This window comes from Gavia stellata, chromosome 1 (genome assembly GCF_030936135.1).
Source record: "Gavia stellata isolate bGavSte3 chromosome 1, bGavSte3.hap2, whole genome shotgun sequence".
Classification (NCBI taxonomy): domain Eukaryota; kingdom Metazoa; phylum Chordata; class Aves; order Gaviiformes; family Gaviidae; genus Gavia; species Gavia stellata.
This window is the reverse complement of record NC_082594.1, coordinates 128,972,324-128,985,362: the sequence shown is the minus strand read 5'-3', so window position 1 is coordinate 128,985,362 and position 13,039 is coordinate 128,972,324. Positions and strand designations below refer to the sequence as shown.

At 44.7% G+C, this 13,039-nt stretch overlaps 1 protein-coding gene across 1 annotated transcript; it reads right to left on the bottom strand.

The window, feature by feature from the left end:
* Positions 1 to 6,633: 6,633 nt before the first annotated feature.
* UPK1B (uroplakin 1B) lies at positions 6,634 to 11,968 on the bottom strand. The gene is made up of 7 exons (XM_009809540.2): positions 11,900 to 11,968; positions 11,159 to 11,359; positions 9,521 to 9,595; positions 8,648 to 8,770; positions 8,186 to 8,365; positions 7,322 to 7,405; positions 6,634 to 6,684 (listed from the first exon to the last, which is right to left on the bottom strand). Exons 1-7 carry the CDS (start codon positions 11,966 to 11,968, stop codon positions 6,634 to 6,636), a joined length of 783 nt encoding a protein of 260 aa, XP_009807842.2.
* Between the last annotated feature and the right edge of the window lie 1,071 nt (positions 11,969 to 13,039).

The following is a 13,039-nucleotide window of genomic DNA, read 5'->3' as shown; positions in this document are numbered from 1 at the left end:
GTTTTTATAAAAACAGACCTGTGCCCTAGTGATGTTTTGAAACATTTTCTTTTTCCTGGATTTGGTTTATGAACGTGCTGCAAATGCATTTGTCTTCTTCTGACATGGAGTTTGAGCCCTTCTTTTGTTGTGTGAGTGGCCAGGGCATTAAGCTGTGTTTGTCTGGGTTTTGAGTGTGGGGATGAAGGTTAGAGCCTGATCACACACTTTTCTGATTGAAGATTATGAGGGCTGCAGCAGCGGCTCCGCAGCTCTGAAAATGAAGTGAGGGCTTGGAAACTTCTGTAGAATTACCATTATCTGAAATGCTTTAAAATTTCCAAGGGTAAAATTAATCTTTTTTCTGTTCTAGTTCTACCAGGCTGAAGTTTCAGTGATGCACAACCATGTCCTCCCATTTAGCACATCTCCTGCAGAATTCTGCCTTGCCTGTGACAATGTAGAGCAACGCAGAACAGACTATGGGAATACTTTGGGATCGCAGTGCTTGTAGAGGGGAAGCCATGCTGGAACAAGAGAATTATCTATGAAGCCTCTGCTGCATCATGTATGCACTTCTGTTGATTTATAAAGGCCAAGCAAGAACGTAAAAAAATTACAAATTACGTTTCCTCCTGGTTCTCTGCATTCTTGCAGTGCCATCATTGATTCAATCTCTGAGTGGTAGCATGGAAGTTAATATTATTAGTGTCTGTCCATTATTCTACCTTGGAAAAAAAAGACAGGGATTCTTGTGGTTGTGGCCTCAGTGGGCATACCTGCAGTTCAGCCTGCTCTTTGTTCCCCTTAAAAAGCAGATGAATCATTAGGTTAAATGAAATACTTTTTTCTACTCAGCAGCTGAACTCAGGGCTTGACTCCCTTTCCTACCTCCTTCATGACTTCAATTTCCCTTTAGGAAAATGCCTGTGTTGTGCTTCCTGCTTACCATGGCAACTGGCACACAAAGTGAGGGAGAAAACCATTTCTGTTGAACTCTGGAATTGTTGTTAGCTGTAGCCAATTATTAGTGCTGTACGAGAAACAGTATTTTTGTATTCTTTGTGCCACAGACTCTAGCAATGACTTGGCCATAAAACAAGAGGAGAATCTCATACTGCCCCGCAGCATTCCCATGGTTATGAAAATCAAGCATAAAGCACACTGCAGACCTGGTCATGTTCCACTCGGGACTGCACACTAAATCAGGGTGCTGAAACATGTGGACGTGCTTGAACACAATTTCATCCAATTCCTTTTGCCTGCTTTCTCATCACTACAGGTTTGAAAGTCTGACTCACGATAAACATCTGTGTAGGTTGTATTGGAAGCACCAGCTATAACATCTTGGATCCTTTCAGCTAAGTTAAAACCAGGATTAAGCAAGTTCCCAAACTGGCTGTTAACCAGGAAACAATCTAACCCAGCGCCAAAGAGCACTTGATACCAATGTCTCATGCATCCTCCTTGCAACACAGTCCAGCAGCTGTGGGACACAGGACACATCTAGCGGGTATCCCACTGAATGGAGCTAATGGTCAACTGGCAGCAAAGGGAAGGCAGGCAGTGCAGGGAAGGAAATTTAGCCCAGTGGGGGAGACTTAGGCCAAGCTGGCACAAGGCATCAACAACAGCAAAAAGAACAGGATCATGATGGCCAAGATAGAGAAAGGCAGTGAGATCTCCAAGCTCATTTTCCGTGTGAGCAGGATAAACTTTTCAAAGAACAAAGAACCCACAAGAGTAAAGGTTGAACATTTTCAGAGTTAAGAATTAGCTCAGACCTGGCCAAGTCCTGATGCCCCCAAAAGTTACAGTATGAATGTTAAAACCAGAGCATTTTGTTCACTCTGTAATAAAAAAGGGTAGCTATTTTCTCACGTCTTCTTTGCAAACTGCAGTGCGAGATGAACTACATTTTGCAAACCTAGAAAATCCATAGGAATTATGTGATGCACTTTGGGTCCAGATACATCCTAAAACTGGACCTGTTTTCTCCCATAGCACATCTGCTACAGGGAGCACATATCTCTCTATCATTTAAATCCCTTATCTGAAAAGACCAGGAAATATTTGAATTCAGTGAGAGGAAATGTTTTCAAAGAAAACTTAGTAGCTGCTTAACAATGAACCACAAGGAACAGGAACATGGGAACAACCAGAGCTAGAGAAAGGAGAATAACACACATGACAGTTATTAAACAGGGAAAGTCTCCAGATAAATAAAACCCAAAAAGGGAAAAAAACCCCAAAACCAAACCAGCCATAAGATACCGTTGAACCAGTCTGAAAAATATCAGGTAAATTCTTTCCCTCCTCCTTCATAAGATTCAGGCAGAAGTTTAGATCAGAAAATATAGGTGCTCACAAATTGCTTTACTCATCTTTTTTTTTATATTGTGAGATAATTTGCTTTAAACATCAAGGATCAGACAGTGGAGGCAGAAGAGACATGTAAAAAGACTAGGCTGGTTATTTGCAGGGATTATTTGAAGTGGCTTGGCTTTAACTTCTCCAGCCTCTGTGCCAGCCACAGTACCCTGCTAAAGGTGAGAGTTGCCTTGGGAAAAATAGAGAGGAAAGGTTTTCGATCCTGCATTCACTTACAGTCAGTAAGAATCCTGGGTAGTCAGAGCAGCTCTCTGCTCACCATTTAGCTCTCTTGCAGCGTTTATCTCAACTAGTGAACGTGCAAGAACTGCAGATGACCTTGTCTATGCTGGAATTTCACCTCGCGTGCAAGTTAACACAGTCAGAAACACCCTCACCTTTTTTTTCTGTTGAGGGTAAACCCTCAGCAGTCATCCTCAACTCCTCACGCAGCAGGATCTCCTAAAGATAGATGCCTGAGATTACAGGGAGAGTTCTTGCAGGAGGTTCCCAGCATACCACAAGTTGCAGAGGCTTTCCCCAGTTGCCAAAGAGGGCAGGGCTGCCAAGGAGTGGGAGAAGGAGGCTTCATTTATGAGCTAGTTTTAGGTCATACTTGGTCCCAATAAACATTTGCTTGGCACAAGTCCCTGTTGTAAGGAATGTGAAAAAATAAGATGCCAGGACAGTGAGCAGGATGGGAAATAAATCATCTGAGTCAGAGGACAGTGAACGCCACTGGCAGCCTGGTGCCGGTTGTCACAGTGAGGTGGGTAGCCAGATGCAAGCATGGCACATAGTGGGCATCGTATGTCATGTATGAACCATCAAGGTAAGGAGAAATAGGGCCTGAGAGAGTCTGTGCAAAGAGATCTTATGCAGAAGAAGAAGAAGTAGTGAGGGGAAAGATGGAAGGGGCAGAAAAGCCTGTTGGAAAAATGGGAGCAAGTCACGGAGTACCCAAAGGCAGCCCACATTGCCCCATTGCCTGAAGGAACAGAGACCTTCAGTGCTGCCAGTCACAAACATTCAAGAACATGAAAGACATCAGGTTATGTTTGTGTATGTACGGGAGGGGAGCAGCTGAGGGTTTGGGATTCTTGTTGGCTTGGAAGCCAGGCTGCTCTGTCAAGTATGAACAGAGGATGTTTCTCAGCGAGACTCAGATTTCTCAGAGCTGGGAATATTACAACAGAATAATAATCTAAAAATACAGTTGGTAAATCTGTTGAAGAATTGAAACATGATTTTTTTTGCCAGCAGAGAACTGTGAATATTCACACCTACAGAGAAGGAATACACAGCAAATCTGCAAACAAACTGCACAGCTTCCATCTGGAGAATTTTTTTCTTCACCCTGTCTTAGTCCAGCAGTTTTTATGCATCCGTGCATATAGCCTGCAGTGAAGACCACATACATCCATACCTTCAGGCAGCAATTTAAACAGCTGAGAATGAACTGGATTTCTTTACAAGCTTCAGCCAACACGTGAACCAGTTCACCACCATTCCTGTCATGGACTCCATCCCTTCCTCACCCTCCCCTGGCATCCCAGGTAGGGAGCTTGCAGAGATTGGAATCATCCTTCAGAAGCTGAAAAACCAGAAAAAGCTGTGCAGGATTTTTCACAAGCCTGCTCAACATCTTTCTGCCACCAGTCCAGTCTTTTTCTTCCTTAGTTCAGGCGGATAGAGCTGGGTTTTTCTGGTTGCATTGTTGCATGCTTCTGCATAGATCCACCATTGCCCAGATCACTTGTTCATTGCAGCTTTTATTTTTGTAAAACATAACTTATAATGTGCAACGTGAAGGAAAGGCTCAGGAAGCAGAAGGCAAATTTGAAGAACCCAAACTTAATTGGCTTAAGCTGCTGTTTATGCAATACGTCAATGGTATCATTTGCAACCGGTTGGAGCAGTTACTACTGCAATAGTCTATTCAAAGTAGCCTCAGTTCCTCTTCTTCTGCAGAGTCCTGCAGCATTTTCTCTATATTGAGTGCAGTGCTATAACCACACCACATTTAGATGTAGCAGGAAGGAAGAGACCTCTGGGTCTGAAGCAAAAGACCAGAAGAGGAAAATATTATTTGAAATTACCTGTTTCTGTGGCCCTTAAGTTTTCTACAGGCCATATCTCCACCCACGTCTGTAGGCAGAAGGCATCGCTAGTCTCTAGAAAGTCCCATAGCCAGTTGTTTCACCCATTTGCATAGTTACAGGAGTTTCAAAAATAACTCGAGCAAGAGACCTTTGCACAGGTGTGCAGCTATCCACAAAGGCTGCCATGACCAAGGAGTTATTAGAGGGGTTTGTCCAAGCAAGGACAGAGGCTGTGTGCCTGCACTGTCCCTCCTCCCCCATTTCTCTCCTCTCTGCTGTTGCAGTTGGCAGGCATTTCAGTTCACAGTAAGTAGCAGAGAACCCTTTGCTATTGCTGCCTAACTTAGGCAGACATGAAGTCTCTTTATATTTCTTTAGATTTAGGTATTATTGTAGCTTTCAGCAACATATGCACACACACAAAAATAATCAAAAACCAAACCCAGACAACTTTCATACACAGTCCCTATGATCTATCCATGTCCCCGAGTCTCACCAAAAACTGCTGAAGACTCATTTCTTTATGGAAATTGCTGAGAGTTCAGGATCTCCAAGATAGTCACGATCCCACTGAACCAGTAGAGTGGCTGATCCATAGGGATTTTCATTTTTGAAGGCACACTCATACAGCAAAACCCCACTATGTTGCAGAGACCTGTTTCTCCTTCAAGATGTTCATGCTCATAGCTCCTTCTTTCTCTCCCCCAGTCAGTACTTTAGCAAGGGACTATTCAGATGCAGATTTTCTGTAGCACCGTGCATCCATGGTGCTTTGCACTCAGATCTTCAGGACGGGGTTACAGGACTTGAAAGCCTGCCTTTGCACTGCCCCAGATGTCCCAGATACAGAACTTTATCATTTCTCCTTCCCAAAGACACAATCTTGAACAAGAAAAAAATCTCACTTCCACTTCCTTTTAATTAGTATTTTGGTGAGTATACAAAAACAAAGAATCAAGGCAGCTGACAAGTGTCAGGACCTGAACCAACCAGTACACCTTTGGAAGAGGCTTCACCTTAAAACGCTCTATACAGGACCATATTTCACATGACACATGTAACTGCTGAAGTGTTCACTAGGAAAGACACCAGATCAGTCTGGGCCAAAGTAAACATCCTCTATTGAACTGACTGAGAACAGTAACTGCTGATGCAAGGACTGGATTTGGTTCAGTTAGCTCCTTGCTTGCATTTTTCACAAGAGTTACCTATTGCCATTATTTGCCATTTGTCCTACGTGACCTGGGGATGCGGAAGGGGAGTACACAGGGGATGTGACATGCAGGTAGCTGAAGGAAGAACCATAGTGATCTAGGGGCGTGGGACAGCCACTTTCACAAAGCCAACTACAGCACAGGACCCCTCCTATTCTGCACAAATTCTAGCCCGTAGATGTGTGATATCTTGTGTGAAGTACATAGCAGCTTTTTGAAGGAGTCGCTTGTTAGCAAGAGGAGCTTTTTCTGGACTGGCACTTCTGAAGGTAGGAGCGCACGCAGTAGTTTCATCAGTGACAGGAGGTAGGCTTCAATATAGGCAGCATATTGCAGAGGAGTGAGCTAGCCTTTTATTGGGCTTGACTAGCAACAGACTTCTTGTCTGATATGTCTTTACTGCTGACACACTTAAACTCTTAGAGAATCTGCCTTATTCTAAGGCAAGGGGTGACAGAGACCAGGAACAGAAGTTCAACGATAAAATATATTAGAGAGGTCTACAGTCTTCTCCCTTGCAGCATTTGTCTTTATTGGCCACAGGAGGTTACAGTTTTGCTCACATAGCCCTTGCTGGTGCCTTTAGCATTATGATTTATGTTCAACCTAGTTTTAGAGAGAGATTTTTCTGGAGCAAGCATATATGGACATTTTCCTTTCTGATGTCATCACAGAACAAATCAGATCAGTTCTTATCTTATGCGCCAAGGATTTCTTGCACAGTGAAAGAAGAATTGTGCCTCAGCCAGGAGGCATTAAGGATGCAGAACAAGGGGCAAAGAAGGGACAAGAAGATTCTTTCCTGGAGTCAGCAGTTCTGTGTGTCAAGTTTTTGGAGAGGCAAAAGTATATATGGGAGAGGTAGTGGGAAAACTTCAAATCCTCCATGGCAGAAGGAGAATGGAGCAGGAGACGAACGAATGCAGTTTCACACAGTGCTTCAGGACAGCGCTGAGGACACTGGGCCTTCAGTATTCAATTCTGCTCCAGTAGAACATGGTACCAAGGAGGACGCAGAACTGAAACAACAAGACTGATAAGTTTCTCCGCTTCCCATTTCCTTCTCCCCACCTGTCCCCCAGTGCCATTTAGTCCATACCATTAGGTATGAGAGCGCAACAGAAATTATTGATAAGCAAAGTCCATTCAGGCAGAGGAAGCTTAAAGCTTTTTATCTGCCCAGAAGCTTCACAGTGAAGAGAGAAGATATATGCAGCCATAACTATTTGACTGAATCACTCAGCTCACTGGGGATTATCTGTCACGAAGCTGCTGAACCCTGAGTACTTAAAACACTCATACAAAGTCTTTGAACTAGAAACTGAATTATCTGTCATGATTACTGTTTAGATGATCCAATACCCTTCACAAACAAGTGTCTGCAAGCTGTGTTTGCTGTGTTGTATCGCTGAGATGGCAGCAGGTCACAGCAGGCTGGAAAGCCATCTAGCTCCTTGCCTGTGGAAGCCAGAATGGAGGGCAACTTGTAAATGTAGCCCTGTTAGTGGAACAGGCTACAGGCAGATTGGTGATGAATGAATAACTATCATCTACAGACATTTTAAATGCGTCAGTCCTGTCATCCACCTCCACCCAACTGGGTGTGGAATAGCAAGAAAAGAGAAAAGGAAATAAAGGCAAATATTAAGTACTCACGGTCCAGCAGAGGATGGCAAAACCAAACCAGGCAACACCCCAGGCATGTGTGTTCATTGGCCCAGAAATAGCGTCATAACAACCCTGTAAGACAACCGTGAATGGATCAACACCAGCTTTGAGCTTGTACTGCAAGGTGACACACTTATCCACCTCTGAGAGAGACTGAGGTTGCATGCTTCTCTCTTATTGCAATTTGTGTAGCTCACAGAATCTCAAGAACACAAGCCAGAGCTACACTGCTTATTGACAACTTGCAGACAGCTTACCTGTTTCTAGCTCCAAATACAAATTAGACCCATCTCAGAAACTTCAAGGGCAACATCCAATTGCCAAGTGTACATATATAACCAAACACAGCCAACACAGAGTTGACCTCCAAAATCAAGAAACTGCAGGCAAATTTGGAAGCTTGAACGCCTTCTAGAAATGTTTGCTAGCGCAGAAGTTGATGCTTATGACCCAGTAATCTGTTTGAAAAGGACAAGCTGGTCTGAAGAAGAACTGAAAAGTTCTACCTTGAGGAGGAGAACTGCTGACTTGCTCACTCATATTGTCTGAACTCATCTTTGGGCTAAGTTTGATTTAGCTACTGTCCCTCTACATGTTGGAGATGTCGCTTCTTACTGGTGGCATTGGGAGAGTTTTCTTGATAGTTCTCTCTCCATCAGGAAAGCCTTTATTGCAACCTATCCTGTGTTCAGCAACATGGCCAGGACCCTACAGGCATTGCTTCTCCTCCAGAAAGCTTTTGAGCACCTGTAGCTTACAGTGGAGAAGGAAGGCTATTCACTGTTTCCTTCTCTTCCATCAAGGCACTTTTGACCAACATATGTTAACCAGAAAAGGTGCAGAGGATCTTACGTTGCTGTGATAGTAGCCGGGGACTCCAAGCTTGCAGCCATCAAGGTTGATGGGAGACCCTTGGGCATCCACGACACAGCAATTGTGGGGCCAAGGGAAGTCAGCGTCGCTGTGTGTTAAACGGAAGGCGGACATGTACTCTTGCCAGTCGGAGGGGCCCTGCACCCCGCAGCACTGGTTCTGTGGGGCGAGAGAAGGGAATGGTCTTTACGGGCCCAGGTCACAGCGCTGCACGTGGCTGGTTAGGCATTAACCACAGATTTATGGGAGAGATTTTTGAAGTGCCTGCCTTTGACAGTCTGCCGTTTGATAAACGAGCAAAACAGGGAGTGTGGCAGGACTTTCTCTAAGGTTCAAGGCAGATGCCGTCCTCTTTATTACCAAGTGGCCCCAAGGAGGACTTGAAATTCCAGGGCTGCAGAGCATATAGTAATTAGTGAGAGTTTTCAGTGTTGTTATTACCTGAAACATGAGTTTATCCCATGTCTTTGTGACCCCTTCAGTCATCCATTTGTCATTGTTATTTACTGTCTCTGTCTTCTTATAACTCTCCAGCATTTGCTTCAGGAAGAGATTTGGAGTGAGCTACAGAAAAAAAAAAAAACAAAACAGAAGAATGCAGAAACTGTGTAAATAAGTGGCCATGTAAAGCAAATATAAGGTTATTTGGGTGGGTTTGTTTGCTTGTTTCAGTGTCCTGCTAGAGAACAAGAATGCTGCATCTCCCCCAGTTTTAGGAGACACAGGAGACTAAAGAGCAGGATTTGAGGAGCAGGAGCAACAAAGATGTAGAACTTGAGCATGACTTTTAAGCAGGCCCTACCGGATGTCAGATCACAGGAGATGAGCAGACGCTATAGGTTACATTTGATATCTTGCTTGGAACTAAAGCACCACAAGTTAATTTCTCCCCCTGCCAATATTTCCAATAACCCATGTAGTCTTTCCCTCACTAGTAACACTGCCTGGGGCAATGCTGAAGATTTGTCTTCTGCATGTATGATAGATTAATCAGTCTGTAGGTGAAAGACTAAACACTGTATTGATGATTCAGCTAACCCATGCTATTATTTCCTTAACTACAAGGTTGTAAACATTGTAAAATGTTAAAAATACCAAAACTATGTTAAAGAGAACAAAGTCGTTTCCTTGATTGGAATGATGATGTTGGAGACTTTCCTTTTGGGGTCTTATTCTAACTCAGCAGTAGTCCTTTGAGTTTACACTGTACCACCACACAGGCCATTTACTACGCTGAACAGGGCAGCCACGTGCCCCATGAGTGCAACATTTCCCAGTGTGGTTACAAGAATACATGAGGACAGCAATACTCACAAAGTCTCGGTGAGTCGCTGCCGTGATGCAAGAAGCCATTTCAAATGCGTAAGTGATCAGCATCAGAATAATATACTGTGGGAGAAAGACAGCAGAGTTAGCTCTTGAAGAAACAGTTAAGCAGTTTCTTCCGGTTCTGTATTTTTCAAGATTAAGCCCAAAACCCTGCTCAGGGCAAAGAAGGCCAGGCTCTCTTGGTCTCCTCAGTCCTCTCCATTTCCCTGAACATTCATGTAGCCCTTCCCTGTGCTTGTTTCAGTTTGCAATCTGCTTTCTTGAAGGTGTATGACTGGAATTGTTCTCCATCTCACAGACAAGATTTCGTCAGAACATCATGGCATTAATACCACCCTGCCTCTATGGAAAAGACTTAGCCTGATATGTCCTAAAATAACATTTGCCCTTTCCTTTGTTGCATCTCATTGGCAACTTATGCTTGTTCCATGTCTCCTCCTTCCACTTCCACTTGCCAGCTCTAAATTTCTCAGCAAGAAGCTGTTCACTCCTAGCAGGAGAGCTGGTACTTTGGGGAAACAGAAGGTGCAATTTAGGGTGTCGTTCAGATCCTCCTGATTTTGAATTGTCAGATTTCCTTAGTACTCCTACTTTGTGAGCAAAGATCCTTCATGAAAGCAGATCCTGAGGATCACCTCTCGTAGTTTATTTCACTGTTTCTCTTCCCTTCTCGGCACAACCCCTTTAACCTTTCCCATATTCCCTTCGCAGTTCTTGTGCCTCTATTTCTCCTCCCACATTTTATAATGTTCTTCTCAGATTCAACGCATTTGTTTTCTTCTTCCCCCAGCTTCTGCCCCTTGTACAGTCTCTTCTGTCCTATACCTCAGCCTTGGGTTTCAGCCAAGACACCAAAATTCAGTTAAGGGAATTCTCTTTCATCAGCTGTTTGCTGGCAAATTCCCTGGCACAAGAGTTCAGACCTCTAAGTGTCTTAAAACAGACACCCTGCCATCCCATATTAATCCAAGAGAGAGCCAATTCCAGAGTTTTCAGTTCAACTCATCTTTTACGCAATCGCCAATTAAGTTTCACCACGGTCAACCTGAAGGACTAAGTAAGAAATCATACAGAGATTTCTTCAGATCTTATCATTGTCCTTGGCTTATCCAAAGCTCTCTGTCCCCACCCCTGTAATTTCTGCCTGCCTGCAGATGTCTAGTGTTCTCAATTGCACCCATATTTGGTATACTAACACATACTAATGCCTTGTACAGAAGCCATTATTTATCAGCTCCTAAACTGAATTGTACATGACAGCTGAAATGCAGTAAGGGGTGGGGAGAAACAAAGATCTAAACCACATCCCAGTTATATCTGATTGCACAAGTGCTTCTGCATTGCTTCAGAGTAAGGTCAGGGTCAGGCAAGTCAGCTTAAACCTCCACTGTGGCTATCACCATTAATTCCCTCAACCTGGTTCAGGAGCGTCTCATGCATGTGTCCCCACAGGATTCACCTTGTGGGAGACCACAGCCATGGTCAAGAAGAACCTTTGGCTCCTCATCACTAATAAAAGCTGTCTTTGCTCAGTGGGTGATTACCAGGGTGAGCAGGGAAACTAAAGCAGCTTTTTTTTTTTCAGTTTGGCAGCAATGGGTGGACAAACTTTGCTATACTTACCACCAGCAGCAAGGTCCTGTTGGACTTAATGACTCCAACGATGCCAAGGATAGACAGAGCAAAGAGTGCAAAGCCAACAAAGATGCCAATCCAAGCGGCAGCATAGATGTCATCATTTTCTGTGGCTTCCAGCAAAGGGTAGAGACCATGGGGATCGGACACAAAGAAGATGCATTCTGCTGTCAGGGCAATGCCGCACATCTGAGAAGTTTGGGAAAACAATTAGATCAATCTTCCCCAAAGAAATAGCAGAGACAGAAAAAGATGGAGACTGCTTTCCTTTCATTCAGCCTCCTGCCAAACAGGAGCTACTCAACTCCTCCTCTGCTCAACTCTACAAACTCCTGTATTGTGCCTTCACAGAAAAATTGCAGGCAAAACTCACCCAGCCTAGACCTGAGAGGTCAGGCCTAGGACTTGAAGATATTAAGAAAGAATTAACAGAACCTTTCCCATCACTATATGGAGGGAGGTGGCTGGAAAGATGTTGGTCAGCAGCAAGGGCTCTTCCCCTAGAACTCATGTTGGTCTTGTGGATCAGCCCCTGCTGTCCCTTGCTGTCCCCTCCCCACCCAACCGATCAGCTAGCACAGCTCTCCTTTACCCCTCCTCTCACCCTTTACTGGTCTATTTATATGTGGACTTTACAGGTGAAGAGGGATTTCATGGTTGGGAACTGCTGTTTTAAGAAGTGTCATACTGGAAGGAAGCCTCCACCCATACTTGTCCCACTTCACTTACCCCAATGACCACATTCCCAAAGACTAATAGACCCTGCAAGATGCATATGCCATCATCACTTTTTGCCATCTTTAATTCTTCATGTAACCTGGGAATAACAAAGACAGTCTTTTGTTAGACCAGTACAACAGGCTACACTCAGAAATAGAAATTATCCCTGAGGAGAAGGATAGACAGAACCTGCCAGCCTGTCTGTACACCTACCACCCCTTGCTTCATAGTAGTTTCAGAGGAGAAACTTCCCCAGGTGTGAACCTGGTAACTCAAACTCTCCCTGATACTTGAGCTACAGAAGATTGGGACTACTCTGGGGGCAGCTGGTGTCTTCGGCTCCCTTTTGGGTAGGGTTTTCATCATCACAACAGTACCCATGCAAACTCAGTTCAGTACCCTCATCTCACTCCTCTTCCAAAGGACCCAGCTTTACCCCAGAGTATGCTATCCACCCCGCTGGACCTTTCATCTCAGCCAGCACTGCCATGGGACCAAACTGGCAACCACGACGCTTTAGCTGTATCCCACACACATACCTACGGCTCATCGCTTGGCAGCACCTTGCTAAGGGTAGCCCCATCTCCCCCCATGCTGGGAACTGGAGCTGGGCCCCCCGTTCCCAGTCAGGTGCAAGGGAGTGAGGGAGGGAGCTGCTCAGGCTGCAGCTGGCTCACGGGAACTGGGCCAAGTAGCATTCCCACCAAATTCCTGAGAGCGCTATATCCTGCAGGCTGGGGCCAGGTGCCCCGTGTCAAATTCATCCCCTTCCAGAGAGAGCAGCATAAAGGCAGTAGTCAGAGGTGTGAGACCTCTTGGAGAAACAAGCCCAGATGCCAGCACCAACGAAGCCCTTCTTTCAAAGGGATGGAGTGCATGTGTGCATGGGGAGGGAAAAAACCCCCAGCCCTGAGACAGCTGCGTTTGATGAGTGGTTAAGAAAATACAAGCTGTGAAAGAAAAGCTGAAGTGGGCCCAACTTGAGCAGACAACAGGAAAAGCAGCTTGAACACCCCTCTTCTGCTGAAGTACCTGCACTAGTGCCTTCTCTTCCTGGGGTTACTGACTCTGGGATTCTTCAAAGAAGCTGTTGGAAAACAAGAGCAGACACATCTGTCAATGAAGGGGAGTTTCTTGAGGAACAGACCA